This window comes from Lampetra planeri, chromosome 40, assembly GCF_965212315.1.
Source record: "Lampetra planeri chromosome 40, kcLamPlan1.2.h2, whole genome shotgun sequence".
Classification (NCBI taxonomy): domain Eukaryota; kingdom Metazoa; phylum Chordata; class Hyperoartia; order Petromyzontiformes; family Petromyzontidae; genus Lampetra; species Lampetra planeri.
In genome coordinates, this window is record NC_136146.1 from 9,790,484 (window position 1) to 9,813,992 (window position 23,509).

The 23,509-nt window shown below is 56.0% G+C and overlaps 1 protein-coding gene across 1 annotated transcript in view; it reads left to right on the plus strand.

The window, feature by feature from the left end:
* Positions 1-23,509, plus strand: part of LOC144731862 (voltage-dependent calcium channel subunit alpha-2/delta-2-like) — a 159,639-nt gene that overhangs the window by 70,720 nt on the left and 65,410 nt on the right. The window contains exons 8-20 of the mRNA XM_078613161.1: positions 179-239; positions 568-618; positions 1,551-1,650; positions 1,791-1,949; positions 2,553-2,660; positions 3,716-3,794; positions 4,938-4,987; positions 6,853-6,942; positions 14,717-14,782; positions 16,680-16,754; positions 18,428-18,502; positions 19,177-19,248; positions 22,185-22,256. Coding sequence (XP_078469287.1) covers positions 179-239; positions 568-618; positions 1,551-1,650; positions 1,791-1,949; positions 2,553-2,660; positions 3,716-3,794; positions 4,938-4,987; positions 6,853-6,942; positions 14,717-14,782; positions 16,680-16,754; positions 18,428-18,502; positions 19,177-19,248; positions 22,185-22,256 — 1,058 coding nt within the window. The remainder of the gene's footprint in view (positions 1-178; positions 240-567; positions 619-1,550; positions 1,651-1,790; positions 1,950-2,552; positions 2,661-3,715; positions 3,795-4,937; positions 4,988-6,852; positions 6,943-14,716; positions 14,783-16,679; positions 16,755-18,427; positions 18,503-19,176; positions 19,249-22,184; positions 22,257-23,509) is intronic.

Genomic DNA, 23,509 nt, shown 5'->3' on the forward strand with positions numbered 1-23,509 from the left:
AGCTAGTGGGTGGGGGTGAGTGGGGAGGGGTGAGTGGATGGGGGTGAGTGGGTGAGAAAGTCAGGGGGTGCCGGTGAGTGGGGAGGGGTGAGTGGATGGGGGTGAGCGGGTGAGCAAGTGAGTGGATGCCGTCGTCGTCGGACGGGTGATGAGTGTCCCACCGCTTTCCCCCACCCAGCACTGCCGTGGTCCTGCAACCCCAAGAAGGTGGATCTCTACGACGTCCGCCGGCGGCCATGGTAGGGGCCGCTCACCGCGCCACTCACCACGCCGCTCACCAAGCTGCTCACCGCACCGCTCACCCGGCCACTTACCACGTCGCTCACGCAAGCTGGTTTCCACGGCAACCCGGTTTGCCTGAACTCAACAATAACAACAACGATGAGACGGAACACGCTCGGAATGTAGAAAGAGAATTGGAGTGAGATGAGAGGGGAAAGGCAGCAGAGTGCGTGGAGGGGAGTGGAGTGAAATGAGAGGGGAGATGCAGGTGGAGGGATTGTTGGGGAAACGCGGTGTCGTTATTCACCCATCTGCGCCCCCCCTCCTCCACCCCGCATCCCCCAGGTATATCCAGGGTGCCGCATCTCCCAAGGACATGGTGATTCTGGTGGACGTGTGAGTAGCGCGGTTGCGGCGACGTGCCAACGTCTCACCCTGGTTCTCGTGGTTGTGGTTGGTGGTGATCGTTGTGGTGGTTATTGTTGTGAGTTTTAGCCAGGCTGGATTGTGTGAGCAGCTCACAAATCCTTGATCGATCTGAACACTGTCTCATCGGTAAGCTCCTCTGGCAGGCAAGGTTGCGTTGGCTGGGTCACGTAGCCCAGATTTTGTTCGGCCGGATAGAGGGGGCTAAATGGGCGCGGCACGGGCTAGGGAGGAGATGGAGTGATGTGGTACAGGAGGACGTGGAGCTGAGTGGACTTGCCGATGACTGGTACCAGCGGTGTCAAGATCGGCCTCTGTGGAGGAGGCTCGTGAAGTGACGCTACTGGGCAGAGTGGAACGTCGGGTGGATCAAATGAAACAAGTTGGCAGAGTAGAGGGCACAGGTGGTGCATCGACCAGTCATCTCAGTCAGTCAACCCATGGCACCTGGGTCTGTTGTTCTGACATACCAGCGAGCCTTCAACACTTCAGGTGGCCTCAAAGTGCACCTAGCCTGGCACAATCGCCGTGATGACGTCACTGCCACTTAGAGTCGACTGGCTGTTGATATTGGTTGATTGTTGTGGTTGTTTTTGTGATTGTTGTGGCGGTTGTGGTGATTGTTGTTGGCGGTCGTGACGGTGATGGCGGTTGTTGTAGTTGTGATTGTTCTGTTTTTGTGGGGGGTTGTGATTGTTGTGGTTGTGATTGTTGTTGTGGTTGTTGGTGGTGGTTTGTAATTTTCGTGGTTGTTGTGATTGTTGTGGCTGTTGATGTGGTTGTGATTGTAGTGTTTATTGTGATTGTTGTGATGTTGTGATTGTTGTTATTGTTGTGGTTGCTGTTGATTGTTGTGGCTGTTGCTGTGGTTGCTGATTGTTGTGGCGTCTGTGCGGCCGCAGCAGCGGCAGCGTGAGCGGCCTCACGCTGAGCCTCATGAAGAAGTCGGTGACGAACATGCTGGCGACGCTGGCCGACGACGACTACGTCAATGTCGTGTCGGTGAGGCACGCGGGGGGGGGCAGGGGGGGATGGGGGGGCGGGTGAAGAGGGGATGACGACGCGCCATTTGTGTCGCTGTGTTCACGCGTGACGTGAGTGTCACCGTGCCGTGCGTGCGTGCCGCCCGTGTCCTTGCGCAGTTCAACAACACGGCGTACCACGTGTCGTGCTTCACGCACCTGGTCCAGGCCAACGTGCGCAACAAGAAGGTGCTCAAGGAGGCCGTGGAGAAGATGACGTCACGCGGCCTCACCAACTACTCGGCCGGCCTAGAGTTCGCCTTCCAGCAGCTCTTCAACGTGAGGCGCCCCCGTCTGTCCGTCCGTCCGTCCGTCCGTCTGTCTCTCTGTCTGTCTGTCCGTCCGTCTGTCTGTCTGCCATGCAATCTCTTAAGTTGGTGGACTAAGCAAGGCTGCGAGAAAGAGAGCGCTGTACAAGCCATGCGGTGGTCATGTGAGACACGCACGCAAGCCCATGGCAGCTGCAGGAGATTCGGATGACAGTTGATGGTGCACAAATGGAGAACAAAAATACTGTCCAGAAGTAGGGGTGCGACTGTGGTCATCCAGACCAGAGACCGGAGGACAGCGTGTAACGACGCGATGCCCCGATCCACAAATACGAAGCAGGAGACATCACAGCGATGTTGATGATGATGATGATGATTCACGACTCAGCTCCTGCTACTCCTGATGCTGCGGTTATCCATGGCTCGACCACCTCAATGTGAAATCGTCCTCGTGTTGCTCTGCATCGACATCAGCTGCCGTATGAGAGAAGCGAGGACCGCAGTATTAACCAGGGCGGCCTCTGGAATCGAACGGCGAACGTGCCACCGCTCAGCTCTATCAAAACCAAATCTATTGGTTGTTTACTGTCATTGTTGTCGTCGTTTGTCGCAGCACAACATCTCGCGGGCCAACTGTAACCGCATGATCATGCTGTTCACGGACGGGGGGGAAGATCGCGCCCAGGACATCTTCGAACTCTACAACTGGCCCAACAAGACGGTGAGCGGCGTCGGTGGTGGAGGTGGTGGATGTGGTGGAGGTGGTTGAGGTGGCCGCACACCCAAGGGACGTCCGAGGGACGCGCGTCACCCACCCAGCCACAAAGACCCTCACCCACCAACTCCCCCACCCATTTGCCCACCCACCCACAAACCCACCAACTCACCCGCACCCAACAATCAAAACCCACTCCACACACCAGCCACTCACCCCCCAACACCCCACCCACGCGCCATTCCACCCACAAACCCACCCACCAATCAACACCCCCACCCATCCATCCACACCCACTCCACACACCCCACCCACCCCCCACCATCCTATCCAACCACCCACCCCCCGCCAATCCATCCATCTATCCCCCACCAAACCACCCCCACTATCCCACAGATCCACCCACCTGCCCACCCATCACACCAATCCACACATCCATCCACCCCCAGCCGAGTTCGATTCCCGCTCACTGCACAGCAGTAGTGAGCGAATATCTGAATCAGTCCCCGGGCCTCAACTAGGTCGACTCAGCCTTAAATGAGTACCTGGTGCATGTGTGCAAAATTATATTTCAGTACCTATGTAAAATCTGGGGAGACATCGACACTGGGGAAACAAAGGCGGCCGGGGGAAGGGTGTTGGCCACCCACCCCTTGGTGCGCCGTACCGGCCTTGATGGGGGCTCGCCAAAAGCACTTGCCCCAACAGTCTGTTGAGGCTACACGGGGGAGCTTTGTGTGTGCGTTGGGAGCGGCAGCACAGCGGCTAGTGCACCGCACTACGAACCCGGCGACCCGAGTTCGACTCCTGCTCGTGGTTAATACCGGGGACGATTATCTGAACCGGTTATGGGCCTCCCCTAGGTCGACTCAGCCTCAAATGAGCACCAGGTGCGGTGTGTTTAACATCGCCACTGGGAAGACAAAGGCGGTCGGGCGTGGTGCTGGTGACCGACCCCTTCGTGTGCCGTGGCGACCTTGATAGGTGTTCGCTAACAGCACTTGCCCCGACATCCTGCGAGGGCTACCCGGGGACCTTTTGTCTGTGTGCGTGTTCCGCAGGTGCGGGTGTTCACCTTCTCCGTGGGGCAGCACAACTATGACGTCACGCCCATACAGTGGATGGCGTGCGCTAACAAAGGCACGGCTCGTGTGCGGCGTGACGGCGGTGACGGTGATCGTGACGGTGACAATGACGGTGATGATGATTGTGACAATGATCATGACAATGATTGTGATTATGATCGTGACGACGATCGTGACGACGATCGTGACAACGCCGATTGTGACGATGATCGTGATGATGATCGTGGCAATCATCGTGGCAATCATCGTGGCAATCGTGACGATGACCATGTTGACAATCGTTACGATGATCTGACGATGACGGTGATGATCGTGACGATGACGGTGACGATTATCGTGACGATGATCGTGACGATGACGGTGACGATGACGGGGATCGTGATGATGAGGTTGACAATGATGATGAACGTGATTGATTGTCAATGATTGTGATTATCGTGATGATGATTGTGACGATGTTCGTGACGATGACGACGAACGTGACTGATCGTGACGACGATCATGACAACAATGAGTGTCACGATGATCGTGACGATGATTGTGATGGTGATCGTGACGGTGATCGTGACGTGCCTGCAAGGCAAGAATCTCTCTACCGCTGGCTCTGTAGGGGCTGTGAGCACCGCTGGCGGCTACGCTGCTGCTGCTGCACTTGCCCCAACAGTCTGTCGAGGCTGCTGCTGCTCGTGAAACGGCACTGGGCCCGGCAGTGCCGTTCAAGGCTCGAGTTGGAGTGGGTCTCCCTCATGCCGGGCCTGAGGGTTTACAAATATACTCACGGGCACGGTGGTGCGCGTCATCATCGTCGCCGTCGCCATCGTCCTCGTCATCGTCATTGTCATCGTCATTGTCGTCGTCGTCATTGTCATTATTGTCGTCATCATCGTTGTCGTCATCGTCGATGTCATCGACGCCATCGTTGTCGTCACCGTTATCGTCATCGTCGGCATGACGTAGGCGTTGTGTGATCGTGGCGGTTGGCGCCGCCATTTCGCTGTGCCGAGTGGACCCGCGTGTGCCTCTGCGTCCAACCGTTCTCGCTGCTTCGATGGAATGACAACTTAGAACACAAAGTCATCAACATCCCTCTACGTCTCTCTCTCTCTGTATCTCTGTCTCTCTCTCTGTCTCTCTCCTGCCGCTGCTGATGTTCTATCTCTGTGTCTCTCTCTGTGTCTCTGTGTGTGTGTCTCTCAAGGATACTACTTTGAGATTCCGTCCATCGGAGCGATCCGGATAAACACGCAGGTGACTGGGTGCAAGGGCAGCGTGGGCCGAGTGCAGAATCAGCAGCAGCAGCATCATCATCAGGAGCAGCAGCAGAGTTATCAATAGCATCGATAGCAGCAGCATCGGCAGTAACATCATCAGCAGCAAAACTATTGTTATAATTATCAATCATCACTAGCACTGTTATTATCATCAACAGCAGTAACGGCGTCATTATCAGTAGCATATATAGCAGCAGCATCGGCAGTATCATCATCAGAACTATTGTTATCATCATCATCAGCGTTATTATTTTCAGCACCACCATCAATCATCGCCAGCACTGCTGCCATCATCGCCAGCACTGTTGCCATCATCAGCACTGTTGTCATCAGCAGCATTGTCAGCAGCACTGATAGACACGTAACTTCCACGCGAATACCGTGATGATGATCATGGCCATCAGCGGCAGCTTCATCATAAAGCATCGTCATCAGCAGCATTGTCAGCAGCCGCAGATGACGTTTCAGGCAATCACCCTTCTGCACCGCACACTGACAACAAGGTACGCGTTGAGTCGTTGTTTGTACAGTCAACACAGCAGCACCCCGTACCCCTCCCCCAAAGACAAAGCTCTTCCGTATAGCATGAGCAGACTGTTGGGGCAAGTGCTGTTAGCGAGCACCTATGAAGGCCGGCAGGACACACGAGGGGGTGGGGTGGTCAGCACCACGCCCGGCCGCCTTTGTCTCCCCAGTGACGATGTTTACACATTTAAGGCTGGGTCGACCACAGGGAGACCCAGGACCGGTTCAGATGTAATCGTCACTGCCGTTAGTGGCCGCTACCGTGAATCGAACTCGGCTGGCCGGGTTCGTGGCGCAGCGTCGCGCTCACCACTAGCACCACCGCTCCCCCCACAGCCAACCTGCACCCCCACCCACCCATCTCTGTTTAGATGCAAAGTCACGGCCTTGGGGGCGAGAATCCCAATTACGTACGGGGTCCAAGGGCAGCGGCGGCTGGGCGTCAGCTGTGCTGCCCTAATTTGACACCGACACACGGGGCGAGGCAGCGGTGGGGGGGTAGGCACACACCCCCCCCCACACCCGTCACCACCCACCCTGCGCCGACGGTGCCACCACGCGCCCCGCCCCGGGCTGCCTCTTGCTCAGCAGCGCAGCTCATCGACTGCTTGCTCCGAGCTAGCCGTGCCCCTCTGGCGTGTTGGTGTCGAACTTAGCCCCCCCTTCCCCCCACATAGCGTACAGGGAGGGGGTAGGGGACCATCGCCTATGAAGATCCGGGGCAGTTCATCGGCATTGGATCAAGCGAGCCTGGCTCTACAGCTGATGAGACGCTGAATGTCGAGACCGATCCTTGCATGTACACACCTGGCAGTTCATCACCATTGGTTCAAGCAGAGACTGAATCTGCTGCTGACAGTCACTTGCGTGTCGAACCCTGCTCCAGAGTTGAGTCAACGCTGCGCTCCCAGAAGCCCGCGCGGCTGATGTGGGCTGTGTAGGCGGCGCGTGTGTCTGTGACGTGCCGAGAGAGAGAGTGGGGGGGGTTATTGTCCACGTGCCCATTGTAACCCGCGCACGCTGCGGGATCAGCACCTTCACCCACCCAGCCCGATGCTTTTGATTCGCCCGGGCTGGATTTTAGCCAAGTTAAGTGCGAAACCCAAAATTATTGGGGGTTTTCTTTGTCGTTGTGCCGACATCAGTATTGGGGATACAAATGCGGCCGGGTGTGGCAGTGGCCACCCACCCCCCCCCCCCCCCGTGTGCCGTGCCAGCCTTCACAGGTGCTCACTCGCTCACAGCACTTGCCCCTACAGTCTGTTAAGGCTACGCGGGGGATCTTTGCCTTGAGCCCATGGCCCACGTGCCCCACAGGAGTACCTGGACGTACTGGGCCGCCCGATGGTGCTGGCTGGGCCCCGCGGCAAGCAGGTGCAGTGGACCAACGTCTACCTAGACGCTCTGGTAGGCACCCCGCACGCACACACACAGGCAAAGGTCCCCCGCGTAGCCCACACAGGGCGATGGGGCAAGTGCTGTTCGCGAAAACGTAATTATAATAATTCCTCCGTGAAGAGCCTTGAATGCTGCAGTAGTGGCACGAATACTAACTGGAGTCACGAAGGAGAGGGGGTGGACGAGAGGGAGCCAGTGAGTTTTGATGAGTGTGGGGGATGACTGGAGCGAATGGGTGAGTGAGCGCGCGACTGCGTGAGCTAACGACCGGGTGAGCTTGGTGAGTGGATGAGTGACACTGATACTGCGTGAGAGGGTGAGCGAGTGAGCCACTGAGTGAGCGGGTGAGCGAGTGAGTGGGTGAGCGAGTGAGCGACTGAGTGAGCGGGTGAGCGACTGAGTGAGCGGGTGAGCGAGTGAGCGACAGAGTGAGCTCACGACCAGGTGAGCTTGGTGAGTGTATGAGTGACACCGAGACTGAGTGAGCGGGTGAGCGGAAGAAGAGGTGGGGGGGATGGAGAGGTGGGGGAAGAGGTGGGGGAAGAAGAGGAGGGGGTGGGGGTAGAGGTGGGGACATGCTTTGTTGTTTCAGGCCACTGTGAGTGGGGGAGTCTTCTCAAGGCTGTCTCCATCAATAATGGTGGGGGGGGGTCTAGGCTACTCCACACACACACACCGCCCCCACACTCACTCACACACACACCCCTCCATCACACACACCTCCCACATCACACACACCGTCCCATCACACACACCGCCCCATCACACACACACAATTACACACACACACGCCTCCCCATCACACACACACACCTCCCCCATCACACACACACCTCCCCCATCAGACACAAACATACAGCCCCATCACACACACACACACCTTCCCCATCACACACACCGCCCCATCACACACACACACCTCCCCCATCAGACACACACATACAGCCCCATCACACACACACACCTTCCCCATCACACACACTTTTCTCCATCACACACACACACCGCCCCATCACACACACACACACCTCCCCATCAGACACACACATACAGCCCCATCACACACACACACACCTTCCCTATCACACACACACTCTTCCCCATCACACACACACCGCCCCATCACACACACCTCCCACATCACACACACACACACACCTCCCACATCACACACACACCGCCCCATCACATACACACACACCGCCCCATCACACACACACAGTCCCATCACACACACACACCGTCCCATCACACACACGCCTCCCCATCACACACACCTCTCCCATCACACACACACACACCTCCCCCATCATACACACACACCGCCCCATCACACACACACACAGCCCCATCACACACACCTCCCCCATCACACACACCTCCCCCATCACACACACACGCCTCCCCATCACACACACACACCTCCCCCATCACACACACACACCTCCCCCATCACACACACACACAGCCCCATCACACACACCGCCCCATGGGGGGGGGTAGAGTGGGGGGGAGTAGAGTGGGGGGGGTGTAGAGTGGGGGTTGTAGATTTGGGGGGGGGGGGTAGAGTGGGGGGCTAGTGGGGGCTAGTGGGGGGTGTCTCATTGAGTTGTCCTGTTTGGGTGTTTCAACGCGGAGGAGGGGCCCCGTGTGAGTGAGATGTGAAGCTGCCCGGTCACCTTGAGGGGTGTGTGAGTGTGTCTGTGTGTGTGTGTCGTGTGTGTGTGGGGGGCGTGTGAGTTGTGCGTTGTGTGTGTTGTGTCCTGCTTGTGTGTGTTGTGTGTGTTGTGTGTGCCGTGTGTGTTGTGTGTGTCGTGTGTGTGTGTGTGTGTCGTGTGTGTGTGGGGCGTGTGTGTTGTGTGGGTGTCTGTGTTTGTCGTGTGTGGGCATGTGTGTGTATTGTGTGTGTTGTGTGTTCTGCGTGTGAGTTGTGTGTTGTGTCCTGCGTCTGTGTGTTGTGTGTACTGCGTGTGTGCGTTGTGTGTGCTGTGTGGGAAGCTGTAAGCCCCAGGCTACTTTGGACTCGCCTTCCCATCAACCAAAGGCGAAGAGTGGTGGTCGTGGTTACTTATGCTCCCACCGAAGACGAACATCCGTGGAGGGACGCAGGCAAAGCCAATGAGTCATATGCCTTCTATGACCTCCTGTCACAGGTGCTGACTAAAGTGGCCCCTCGGGATAAAGTCATCTTGTTGTGTGGCTTCAATGTCCGAGTTGACTATGATGCTGGCACCTGGTCTGGAGTAATTGGAAGGCATGGGCCAGATCAGCTCAATAACAACGGTAGGAGGCTGGTAGATTTGTGTGCAGCCCACGGGCTTGTAATTACCAACACGCTGTTCAGGCGTCAGTGCATACACACAACATCATGGAAGCATGATGAAAGTTGCAAGAGAGAATGTCATCATCGCTTGCTGCTGGGGTTGGCATCTTCCCCCACTCTTCCTGATGTCGAGGGGAAATGGGCGAGGTTTAGGACTGTGGCTCATGCAGCTGCAATGACTGCTTTGGGTACACGGTAACAGACCTCCCCAGAGACCCAGGCTGACAGAGGAGGTGTTCAGCCTGGCTGAGAAAAAGCGACAGGCCCACTCTCATCGTCTACAACATCCCACGTCAGAGAATGAGGAGGCTTACCGCAGCCTTTGTTTTGCGGTTCGGAGAGCTGTGAGGCGCTGCAAGGATGGGTGGTGGTCGCGGGTTACTGAGGAAATTGAGTCTGCCTCAATGACCCGCGATCACAAATTGCTCTTTAACTCCATCGAAAAAGTAACCTGCAGTGCCACACCTATTACCATCATTCGGGGAAGGACCGGTGATTCAATCTCCGACCCCCAGGAACAGGTTTGCAGATTTGCTGAGCATTTCTGTGAGGTCCTGGGGGAGGGGAAATCCCTCAGCCTGGAAAACATAATGGGACATAGTGAGGATGATCCTGCTGAGGCTACGGTGCCTCAAATATTGAAAGAAGAAGTCACCACCTGTGAGTGGCTGGCTGAGGTGCCATCTGTTGAGGAAGTACTGAAGGCGATCCAAAGTCTGAGACCAGAAAAGGCACCGGGCAGAGATGATCTCCCAAGCGAAATGCTGAGGGAGGGTGGCGTTTGTGCACAGACTGCCCTTAATGAAATCATAACAACAGTCTGGACCACTGGACGGGTTTCATAGTGTAATAAGCGACTCGATCCTGGTTCTGTCTCCGTCGTCCTTTATTCGGGTTCTTACACTTTTCCCGCACGGCCCTCGCTTAGAGCTCTCCCCTTGGCAGCTCCGTAGCTGCCCTCGCTCCCGTAGCCTCCACACCTCTGCAGCTCAGCTGCAGACCCCTTGTGCAGTCCTCCGGCTGCGCTCACTGCAGCTCCATCGCTGCTCTTACTGCAGCTCCACTGCTGCCCGTCGTTCCTCCGCGCTTGGTCACCGCTGGCCGACGGTGCCAAGTCTTATTCCCCCGTGTGTGTGGCGATCTCGCCACTCCTCGACCTCTGCCCTGCGTGGCCTCACTCTAACTCCGTCTCCCACACTCTCCCGTCTCTTCCGGTATCTCTCCCTTAAGACCTCACCCCTCTCACCCACGTGACCTAACTCCTCCCCCCATGACGTCATATCCGCGAAGCCGTTTACGCCCGCATTACACCACCCTCCCCCGTAGAGAAAATCCAGCCGACCTCGGCTGAACAATAACGAGACCAGTAATGCGAGTGAACACAACCATCACACATTCAAGGACGACAAAGCATACAATAAATATAACAACAACAACAACACAACAGTAAAATTTAATGAAATGTAAGGGACTTTGAGCGTGTTCGGGTCGCCGGTCCGTCCCGGACGGGCGGCGGCCCTCCTGCAGACCGGGAACGTGACGGGGTTTTAGGAGCGACAGGATGAAGTCCTCCTGTCGCTATTGGAGGCCCGTCAACGTCCCGGTCCCGTGTCCCTGAAGGCCCAGCGTCGGGGGTGCATCGCGATCGTGTCTGCGCCGGGGTCGGAGGGGCGGCGGGGCTCGGAGTCCCCGCAGCCGTGGCAGGCACACCCCGAGCAGAGTCTCCTGTCTCCGGCAATGTCACGGCCGGCTTGTCTGTCCTGGAGGATCCTTCCGTGGCACGTCCGCTGACGAGGCCTCCTGCTGGGGCGGACCCGGGACGCGGGCCCAGCAGTCCCTGGCGTAATGGCCTTTACGGCCGCAGCGGAAGCAGTCGATGTTATTACGCCGCGCCGCAGGCACCCCGTCCCGACGCTCCCGTGGCGGTGGCGCAGATCGCGGCCCCGGTGTACTGCGGGCCGACCACTGAGCAGAGGCGGCAGTCAGCTCCTGCGGGCCCCCCCCGTCAGGAACGTACACCGCCTTCTTGGGATCCCAACCCGCGGCACCTCCCTCGACGATGGGCCCCCCCGTCCACGCCGTGACTTGCTTCCAACGGCGAAGGTTGAACTGGGCATCAAGACATTTAGCGGCCGCCCGGGACGTAAGCTTTTTGTGGCCACACACCGGCATAGGAATCCCCAAATCCCGGGACAGCTCGAGCATCTTACCCAAGATGGGAGGTTCGAGCAGGTCAGGCTCCGTCTCCGGGTATGCAGCCATGGCCAACTCCAATACCGCACCCCTGTATGCCACCGGCGACTCCTCGGGTGCTCGCTGACGTTGAACAAACCGGCGATGAGCGTCATCCGGTGGCTCATATGCATCTGCCATCTCGTCGAAAACTCCTCTCAATGTTTTCTTCTTCTCCGCCTTGATGGAGCGGAAGAATCTCACCGACTCGTCATCGAGAAGAGTCGGTAAAACCTCTAACACCTCAGCGTCCGTCCACCTCGCTGAGCGTACCGCCGCCAGAAATCGGCAGGCGAAAGCACTCCAATCGCCCCCGATGGAGAATTCTTTGACGGTCGTGAGATGACGACTGCGACTCCTTGTTGCACCGTCCTCCTCCGATGACTCACCAGGCGGCATATTCAAAATGGCGTCGCATCGCCGCGTGTTCAAGATGGCGGCCTCTCGCCGCGGAGAGCGCAAGATGGCGGCTTCCCGCCGTTCTTCTCCTGCCACGCCCAAGATGGCGTCTTCTTGCCGCGTGGTCAATGGCGCCGACAGCGGAGGCAAGGCAGCGACCTGCGGACCTCCGTCGGCTCCCCCCAACGCCGTCCTCGGCGTGACGAGCTCACACAATTGCGCGAGCACGATTTTCAGCGTCTCCAGCTGCGCCGCCATCTGCCTCCATCGCCAATCCGCGTCCACAGGTGCAGACGGGTCCACCGACGTGGCGACCTCTTCGACTCCCGGACCCGCGCTTGTTCCCGCACGGATCTCCTCCTCCATCGCAGGTAGGTCGACCGCCCAAGGAAGGTCGTCGTCGTCGGATGTTGTAGCAGACGATGGCGCAGGAATATTCTTTCTTCTGAGCTGTTTTGACATGCCGTTTCACTTCTGACACCAGTGTAATAAGCGACTCGATCCTGGTTCTGTCTCCGTCGTCCTTTATTCGGGTTCTTACACTTTTCCCGCACGGCCCTCGCTCAGAGCTCTCCCCTTGGCAGCTCCGTAGCTGCCCTCGCTCCCGTAGCCTCCACACCTCTGCAGCTCCGCTGCAGACCCCTTGTGCAGTCCTCCGGCTGCGCTCACTGCAGCTCCATCGCTGCTCTTACTGCAGCTCCACTGCTGCCCGTCGTTCCTCCGCGCTTGGTCACCGCTGGCCGACGGTGCCAAGTCTTATTCCCCCATGTGTATGGCGATCTCGCCACTCCTCGACCTCCGCCCTGCGTGGCCTCACTCTAACTCCGTCTCCCACACTCTCCCGTCTCTTCCGGTATCTCTCCCTTAAGACCTCACCTCTCTCACCCACGTGACCTAACTCTTCCCCCCATGACGTCATATCCGCGAAGCCGTTTACGCCCGCATTACAATAGGATTGGAAGAATGCCCTGGTGGTCCCCGTCTTTAAGATGGGGAACCACACAGACTGTAACAACTACAGGGGCATCTCACTCTTCAGTATGCCGGGAAAGGTCCTGGCAATGATTATTCAACATCGCCTTGCTAGGCACGCTGAGGAGAGGCTTGCGGTGCCCCAATACGGTTTGACGAAAGGGAGGTGCTGCACGGATGCCATATTTTATGTCCGTCTGCTACAGCAGAGGTGTAGGGAATTCCAACAAGACCTACATCTCTGCTTTATTGACCTGGTCAAGGCCTATGATACCATCAATAGGCCTGGGCTCTGGGTTGTTCTTCGTGCTTTCGATCATTAAGGACCTTCATGATGGTGAGTGGGCCCGGGTAAAACTACTTGGCCGGGAGTCGGAGCCATTCCCTGTTCACCTTGGGGTGCGACAGGGATGTCCTCTGGCTCTCACATTATTCTATCATCTATTTCGACCACGTAGTTTGTGAAGCCTTAAATGCGCCTCCAACTTCACCAAAACTAAGCACCTGCCTGGGTATTATGTACAGTCGGACACTCCACCCCCACAACTCCCCATTGGTGATAGGGCAGTTGTGGAGAGTGGAGAGTTTTCCATTCCTGGGCAGTGTGCTCTCGACTGGCTCCGGTTTGACAGCAGAGGTCTGACTCCGAATCAGTCGAGCGGCATTATCTTTTCATCGGTTGCGTAACGCTTTCTGGAAGCTACCTGGTCTGTCGCTCCGCACGAAGCTTCAGGTCTTCACGTCCACGGTCATGCCCTCCCTTCTCTGCGCTTGCGAAACGTGGACCCCCCTAATGGAACATATTCGCCGGTTTGAAACATTTAGGCTTGCCTGCCTACGATCCATCCTGGGTTTATCCAGGCTGGATTGTGTGAGGAGCTCACAGATCCTTGAAAAATCTGGACAAAGTCCCATTAGTGAGCTCCTCCGGCAGGCAAGGCTGCGTTGGCTGGGTCATGTAGCCTGCATGCCCAGCCACCGCATGCCTAAACAGCTTTTGTTTGGCCGGATCGAGGGGGCTAAACGGGTGCAGCACTGACTAGATAAGAGATTGGGTGATGTGGTACAGGAGGATGTGAAGCTAAGTGGACTTGCCGATGACTGGTACCAGAGGTGTCAAGATCGGCCTCTGTGGAGGAGGCTTGTGAAGGACGCTACTGGGCATTTGGAGGCAGTCGCCCTCCAACAACAACAGAGGGCGGAGGAGCGATGCTCACAACAACGAGCGGAGCGCCGGGTGGCTAAAGCACAGCAAGTTGTCACAGTAGGGGGCACAGGTGGTGCATCAGCCAGGCATCTCAGTCAGTCGACCCGTGGCACCTGGGCCTACCCTGTGACCTCCTGCCAGCGGGCGTTCGACACTTCACGTGGCCTCAACGTGCACATAGCTTGGCACAAACACCGTGGTGACGTCACCGCCACTTAGTGGCGAATGGCGGTTGTTGTTGTGTGTTGTGTGTCCTGAGTGAGTGTGTTGTGTGTGTTGTGTGTGTGCTGTTTGTGGCGTTAATGGCTCAGCGCTGCACCATGTACCCAGCGATTCCCGCTTACGGCCGCCAATATGGTGACAGCGAATATCACAACCGGTCATGGGCCTTCCCTAGGTGGACTCAGCCTTAAATAATTATTTCCTCTGCACGGACTCTTTCCACGGACTCTCACTCCACGGTCTCTCACTTCACGAACCCTCACCCCACGGAGTCTCTCCCCACCGACTCTCTCTCCACGGACTCTCACCGCACGGACTCTCTCCATTGACTCTCACGACACCGACTCTCACCGCACGGACTCTCTCCATTGACTCTCACGACACCGACTCTCTCCCCACGGACTCTATCTCGTGTCTCTCCCCCGCAGGAGCAGGGCCTCGTGATCACGGGGACTCTCCCCGTCTTCAACTTGTCCGCGAGCGGCAACGTCCAGGTAACGTCGGCGGCGGGCCCCTCGTGACGTTTCGGGCAACGGCCCTTCTCCAGAGCAGGCAATGCTGGCAATGGCCCTCTTGTTGGCTAACGGATGGAGAGGCCAGGAGCGACACAGCGTGGTGGATGAACATAGTACAAATAGAGTTGCAACACGGACATCACCACAAACCCTCTTCCCTTTTCCTTGTAAACTCCCACAGCCAAACTCCCCCCCTTCCCTCTCCCCTCCCATGCCTAGATGAAGCCGCAACAGCAGACCATGTCCTCACACCTGAAGACGGACGCTTGTGTGGCGACCGAAACGTCGTGTTTTCTTGTATTCTATTAGTTCTATCTACGTGCCTTTACCGAAAGAACCAGAGAGTAATTACCATACTCGCTTTTATTTACAAATATTCCCTGACGAGTATTCAATCTGAGTGTGACTGGGCATCATCCCCAACGAGGAAGTTTATAATTTCACTTTGGTTTATGCTCGGAGCTCTCAAGCGGGTTACACAAGTCGACTCACCCAACTCAACATCTCACTGAATAATACAAAAATATATTTGTAAGGCATGTTTCATCCGTAGACCCCAATGTGCACATGCACTCACCGACCCATCATCTACTCACCAACTCTACCACCTACCCACCCATCCAGTCACCTGCCCACTAAGCCACCCACTCAGCCAGCCACCCTCTCACCCACCCACCCACCTACCCACTAACTCACCCACTCATCTGCTTCCGAACCCACCCACTAACCCACCCACTCAGCCACCCACCCTCTCTCACCCACCCACTCACCCACTCACCTGCCCCCTAACCCACCCACTCAGCCACCCACCCTCTCTCACCCACCCACCCACCTACCCACAGACCCACCCACGCACCTACCCACTAACCCACCCACTAACCTATCCACTAACTCACTCACTAACCCACCCACTCACCTACCCACTAACCCGCCCATTCACCTACCCACTAACCCACCCACTCACCTACCCACTAACCCACCCACTCACCTACCCACTAACCCACCCACTCACCTACCCACAGACCCGCCCACTCACCTACCCACATACCCAGACCCACTCACCTACCCACTAACCCACCCACTAACCTACCCACTAACTCACCCACTCACCTACCCACTAACCCGCCCACTCACCTACCCACGAACCCACCCACTCACCTACCCACAGACCCGCCCAATCACCTACCCACTCACCCACTCACCTACCCACTAACCCGCCCACTCACCTACCCACGAACCCATCCACTCACCTACCCACAGACCCGCCCAATCACCTACCCACTCACCCACTCACCTACCCACTAACCCACCCACTCACCTACCCACATACCCAGACCCACTCACCCAGGCGCTCAGCGCTCCCCACGCCGCCTCTCTCCTGGGGCTGCACTGCCGCCTAGCGGAGAGAGACCGCGGGACCTGCCGTGGCCTCGGCTTTCACCCCCCCCCCCCTGGGGTGGGTGAGCAGGGGGGCAGCGGCAGCAGCAGCAGGAGCAAGGGGAGCGTGTGTGGGGAGAATCGTTTCAATGCCGTACTTATCACATTGGCCATGGACTGACGTTGCCCATGGACTGACGTTGCCCATGGACTGGCATTGGCCTCACGAGTTGTCGAGTTTATGTATTTGTAGTGATGTGTTTACCTTTCCTAGACGTTGCCGCTCCGATCGTGTTTGTGCCTATTGTTGGTTGTTGTTGTGACCTTCTGACCCCGTTTGCCCCTTACTGGACATCTGCGAAAACAAAGAGCTTCACGGCTCATGAGATTTCTCCAGGACGATTAATAAAGATCGTGAAGCGCTCACCCGTGGACATGCAAGTAGAGTACAACAAGCCGCACTGTGTGTGTGCCCCCCTCGCCCCTGTGCTGGTGCCAGAACCAGCTGATTCTGGGCGTGATGGGCGTGGACGTGTCCCTGAAAGAGATCAAGGAGCTCACCGACCAGTTCAACGTGAGCGCAGACGCACGCGTCATCACCACCTCGTCATCACTATGTCGTCATCACCACCTCGTCGTCACTGCCTCGTCATCACCACCTCGTCATCACCACCTCGTCATCACTAGGTCGTCATCATCACCTCGTCATCACTGTCGTCATCACCACCTCGTCATCACTGCCTCGTCATCACCACCAATATGCGGCCATTCCCCACTAAGTGGTGGTGACATCACTACGGCGGCTGTGCCAGGCCAGGTGCACTTTGAGGCCACGCGAAGTGTCGACGGCTCGCTGCTGGCAGGAGGTCACGGGACAGACCCAGCAGGTGCCACGGGTCTACTGCGCTCGTTGTTGTGAGCGTCGCTCCTCCGCCCTCCGCTGTTGCTGGAGGGCGACTGCCTCCAACTGCCCAGTAGCAGCAGCAGCGGTCCTTCACGAGCCTCCTCCATCGCCATGGTGTTAAACGATCTTCACCGTGCACCTCCGCGCGAACCGATCTCGTCGCTCCGTCTCCTCCCGCGGTGGTCATCCTCTGGGGCGCGTTCCATCCTCTGGCTTCCACTCCGTTCTTAGTCTCGACCGCCGTGTCCCTTTCGATCGCCACCCGCTCATTTTTATAATCCATCCGTGAAAAAGTGTACGTATTCCTCTCGCATAGCTTCGTGCCAATCTACGAGCACGTATCTTCAAGAGGGCTATCTGGATTTGAAGCTTCGTGACTGCAGGAATCCATACTCTTTGGTTCTTTCGGTAAAGTCACGTTGGTAGAAAAAATACGAAATATTTGAAAACACGCTTTTATGAAATGTACTAGTAATGGAAGAACTCCACGACTCCAGGAAGTGGCCCCGAAGCTTGCCATAACGTAAGGGACCGTGGTGATTTACAGCCAACGTTAGTTGAGCGTGGACAATTAGACCCAAGCCGAAACATAACATATAAAAAATAATGTTTTAAAATACATATATATTATGATATAATATAGTATTGTCATCGGTATGACATAAGTATACTAAGTTTGCAGTCGATACCACATTGGGAAGTGGGTTAAAATTTAGTTACAAGATTTGAGGATACGACAACGACAACAACAGTAAGTTAAATGAAAGCGTGTAATAGATCACGACGTTTCGATCGACACACAAGCAATCCACTCTATATACATAAGGACTTGTTATACAAAAGGACGTGTTATACATAAGGACATGTTATACATAAGGACTTGTTATACATACGGACTTGTTATACATAAGGACTTGTTATACATAAGTACATGTTATACATAAGGACTTGTTATACATAAGGACTTGTTATACATAAGGACTTGTTATACATAAGGACTTGTTATACATAAGGACTTGTTATACATAAGGACTTGTTTCAGCAGCCTGTTTCTCCCACCGGAAGACGATTGCTTGTGTGGCGATCGAAACGTCGTGATCCATTGTGATCTCTTCTTGTTTCAACCTCCGTGACTTTACCGAAAGAACCAAAGAGTTAAAGAGGGCAGTTCGCCATCAATGGTTCAAGCAGAGCCTGACTCTGCTGCTGCTGCGGCTGATGAAGGGACACTGAACGTGGACGGCAGATGGCGCTGTGTCGCCACGGTGATGTTGACGGCGTGCCGAGGGGTCGCTGTGCTGCTGCTGATGATGATGACGACCATTGCTGTTGCTGTTTTGCAGCTCGGAGCCAACGGTTATTTCTTTGCCATCGACCCGAACGGCTACGTCCTCCTGCACCCCAACTTCCTGCCCAAGGTCAGGCAACACGCGACTCTCGGACGAGGTGCCACGGTGCCCCAGTGCCACGTGTCACGGTGTCACACGGTGTCAAGGTGTCACGTGTCACGGTGTCACGTGTCACTGTGCCAGGGTGTCACGTGTCACGGTGTTCTTCCGATATCAGGAAGCCACTGGGATCTCTGCACTTGTAAATGTAGATTGTAAATGTAGATTGTAAACTCAGATGACTGCTTTTTGTATGTTAATTTGCTGTCCACCTCCGATGAACGCGGTTGGCTACGTGCGGCGGGGAAGAAGTTCAACGTACACACGCGCACGCGCGCTGCCTACTTTGTGACTGCTTTTCAAACACCCCTCCTTCCGTTTGCTGAAAAACAAAAGGCAGCTGGCTCCGTGTGCCCACGAGGTGCCGCTCGAGCCGACCGGCTCCGCCGGGTGGCGCAGGGCGGCGGCCGAGCGTTGGCCTCGCGCCCGCGCGACGCCCTGAAACCCCGGCGCTCACCGGTCGCGGATCGCAAAACGCTGCGGCGCTTGTCAAATAAACGACGACCGTCATGGACAACTACACTCGCGTCGACGGTGGACAGTCGCCCCTCACTGACGCTTCTTCCTTCTCTCCCGTCGGGCTGGCGGCGCTGACGGCGGTGACGGTGACGGCGGTGGCGGTGGTGACGGTGACCGCGGCGCAGCTGCCCAACTTCCAGGAGCCGGTGACACTGGACTTCGTGGACGCCGAGTTGGAGAGCGCGAGGAAGCTGGAGGTGCGGCGGCCTCCGTTGGGAATCACCCCCCCCCTCCCCTCCCCCCCATCCCAGAGACTTTCGTTCAGCTGATCTCTTGTTGAGTGTTTGTTGTCTTCTTACCGCCGCACCTCCGATTGGCACGGTCGGCTGCGTGCGGTGGGGAGGAAGTTCAACGTGCATGCACATATTGGGTGGTGCAGTGGTGAGCGCGCGCGGCGTGACGGACACGGCGACCCGAGTTCGATTCCCGCTCCCGACCAACAACGCCGGTGAATGCGGTATTTGAACCGGTGTAGGGACTAACCCAGGTTAACTCGGCCGCTATCGAAAAGCTGGTGCGGTGTGTAAGCGTTGGAGGGGAGACAAAGGTGGCCGGGCGTGGTGCTGGCCACCCACCCCCTCGTGTGCTGTGCCGGCCTTCGTCGGCGCTCGCTAACAGCACTTGCTCCTACAGTCTGTTAAGGCTTTACTGGGGATCTTTGTCTTTGTGTGTCTAGGTGTGGTGAGCCGTAGTGTAGCGGTTACCGCTACGAACCCGGCCACCCGGGTTCGATTCCCGCTCACGGCCACTGACACCGGTGACGATTATCTGAACCGGTCCTGGGCATCCCCTAAGTCGACTCAGCCTCAAATAAGTACCTGGTGCGGTAAAAAAAAACATCGCCGCTGGGGGAGACAAAGGCGGCCGGGCGTGATGCTGGCCACCCCCTTTTGTGTGCCGTGGCGCCTTCATTGGTGCTGCGGCTCGCTAACAGCGCTCGCCCCACGGTCTGCGGAGACCGGAGATCGGCAACCCGCGGCTCCGGAGCGGCGTGCGGTGGCTCTTTGGGTGCCCCCCACCCCCTTGCGGGCAGCCGTTCTTGGGAAATAAAAAAATTCAAAACGAAACGTAAATCTTAAAAAGTAATTTAACGTCAAGATAATTGATTAAATGTGGCAGGGAAATGAGTTTCACCGTGTAATGTCTTGATGAGAGCGATTGTTAAGCAATAACTAAGTGGGGGTGGGGGGGGACTAAATAGACGCACTTTATTCCATCACATTTTTTGTTTATTTGAGTCATAATCTGTTGTTGTTGTTGTCGTCTGCTCTGCGTGTGGTGCGGCTTTTGGAACGATTTGGGTCAAAGAGAAAAACACAAAAAATCGGTTCCTCTTCTTCTTTGTTCAAAGGTTGCCGACCCCTGGTGTAGACTATTGAGTGGGCGGGCGAGTGGGTGGGCAGATCAGTGGCGTGGGCGGGTGGGGTGGGTGGGTCGGTGGGTGGGTCGGTGAATGGGTGGGTAGGTGGTTGGATGGGTCGGTGGTTGGATGGGCCGGTGCCAGGCGTTGGAGAGGGCTCTGTAAAAGCAGTGTCTCAATCTTGACTTAAAGCTTTCGTGACTGCAGGAATTCATTCTTTTTGGGTCTTTCGTATAAAATAAAAACAGTGGAGGTATCGTCATCCACGCAACCCCCCCCCCCCAGCCAGAGGCGTAGCTAGGATATTTTGCGCCCGGGGACGAACTATAAAATTGCCCCCCCCCCCCCCCCCGTTTAATCACATTTTCCTATTACATCGAATAAGGAATACCAATTTAAATTTTAATGAAACATTGTATTTAAAGAAGCAAATTTATAGAAATTATATTACATGGCTCACTCAGTCACTGTCGTAGACTGGTTGACATAGTCTACAAAAGATAATTTTTTCTTGATTTCACTGTCGCAAACTGGTCAATCGCGTAATCAAAATCTGTTTTTTCCAATGTTTCTCTTTCAACGCTAAGAAGAGCAAGATCGCTGAGACGATCTTGTCCCATTGAAGCACGCAAATACAACCAAATAAGTTTCAATTTGCTGAACGACCACTCACAACTTGAAATTGAAACGGCTATTGTTAATAAAATTTCCAAAGGAGTTTCTGGTAGAACTTCATTCCGGTTACTGAGCAGCAGTTTGCAATCTGGTGGTCTAGCTAACACAGTAACACTCTCACTTAGTGTCTGCCAGCGAGCATGGCTCGGCTCTTAGGTCAGTTCAAATATAAGGTACGAGCGACGTACACGTATAAGTGAGCCTTGTAGTAAATGCTGCTAAATGAAGGCCACGCTATGTTGACGTGCGTGGGCTGCTCTGGCTGCTGCAGCCGCCTGGAGCGTGGTGGTGTCACTAATAAGAACTCAAAATAGGCCGTCGTAGTTTCCGCCACCAAAAAACAGGCCAGTGACTAAGGCTGAAAGACTGCGCCTGTCTGTTGTTTGGGACGTTCTTCCATGTAAGTTCTTAATAGGCGCGCGTACCAAAATGTAATTACATGACATGTAGGCTGTGTGTGGCGGGATATATAAACTTTTAGGTTGAGGTGTAGATTTGTGCAGTAGTTTCAGGCTGCCGCGCCCGCCGCAATAAGTTATAATGTAACGTTGTAAGCCTCATTCTGGCGCCCCTTTACCTTGGCGCCCGGGGACATATGTACCCCCTGCCCCCCCCCCCCCTAGCTACGCCTCTGTAGACGGACAGACAGAGCTGGCGGACGGAAGTGCCGAGTCGAACGCCGGGCTCAGTGTCTCGCAGTGCGGGCACCCGCGCTTTGACTCTTGTTTTCACTCAAAGTCTCGCTCGCTCTCTCTAACTCTCTCTAACTCTCTCTAACTCACTGTCCCTCTTTAACTCTCTCTAACTCTCTCTATCTCTTACTCTATCTCTCTCTAACTCTCTCTCTCTCTCGCACGTGGCATGCCTAACGACGCGGTGTTTGTGATGCGCGCGGCACGTGCAGTGCCGCGGGTAGTGTGATTGTGACGTGCACACGTGACGCTGCGCTCGATGTGACTTGTGTCGAATCGCCCCCAGTGCATTTTTGCTGCTGGCGGCAATTACAATGGCTTAAAAGTCAAAAGTGTAACTCTCGCTCTCTCTCTCGCTCCTTCTCTCGCTCTCTCTCTCTCTCGCTCTCTCCCGTGCTGGCAACAGATCAGAGAGAGCATGATTAACGGCGAGAGCAGATCCATGACGTTCGAGACGCTGGTCAAGTCCCTGGACGAGGCGAGTCTCCCCTTGCGCAGCTTCCTCTTTGCCGTCTCGCCGTCCCCCCGGGGGTGGGGGTTGGGGAGTTCAAGCCGTTCCCTCCACCGTACAACAACAACAATGACAACAACAACAATGACATCGCTTGAGTGAATTTGGTGTTGGGCGCGACCGTCGTTCTCGTAGCTCAGGGCGCTGGCGCTGCTGAGATGGTGCGGTGCCCGCGGTGGCCGGGTGTTGTTGCTGTGCGTGGGAGCCAAGTTGTTGGCGAGATGTTAACTACCTCGCCTGGTATACAGGAGGTTGTGGGTTCGATCCCGACCCTGATGCCTGCTGTTGTTTATTTGGAGTTTGCGGTGTCTCTCTCCCCGTGGTCGCTGGGATTTTTCTCCACATTTAGAAACAACGTCACGCGTTTAGAGTGTTTGGCTACTGCTACACATGTCCACGTGATGATGATGACGACAAGCCACTTGGTTGATGGCCAGGGTGTCTCCTATATTAGAGCTCCACAGCAGCTCAGCGGGCTTCAGCCTGGCAACGTGAACATTGGTTTGGTTTAGGTGAGCTGCAGGTGTCACTCTTCCCCTTTGGCAACATTTCGAAACCGCCGTGACTTCGTCGGTACACGGTGGCCAAACGCTCGACGAGCGAACCTCTGACGTTCCCCCGGCCGCGGTATCGGCGCACGGTGAACACTCCCAGACACCGCGCCGGCGGTTACCGGGGATGCGGGCGGCCCACCAGATACGAACCACGCAACATCGCCGATGAGCGGCCGCCCACCAACGCCGAATTTACAAAAAAAACAATCTTCCACCTGGTATGTTGCTTGCTCCAGTTACACCAGATGGGTTCACCTGGTGGACAAGGGCGTGGTGCTGGCCACCTCCCCCCCCCCCTCGTGTGCCGGAGCCGGCCTTCATCGGTGCTACTCACTAACGGCACTTGCCCCGATGGTCTGTCAGAGGCTATACGGGAGTCGGGGGATCTTTGTCTTTTGTTATTACATCATTGTAAGGGGCGGGCCTGTTGCTGCAATGCAATTTTAAGGGACTAACCACACCACAGGTTAATTTAACTGGCATCGGGACTTCCCTAGGTCTACTAAGCCTCAAATGAGTGCCTGGTGCTGTGTGTAAAACATCGCCACTGGGGAGACAAAGGCGGCCGGGCGTGGTGCTGGCCCACCCACCCCCTCGTGTGCCGTGCCGGCCTTCATAGGTGCTGTTCACTAACAGCACTTGCCCCAGCAGTCTGTTGAGGCTGTG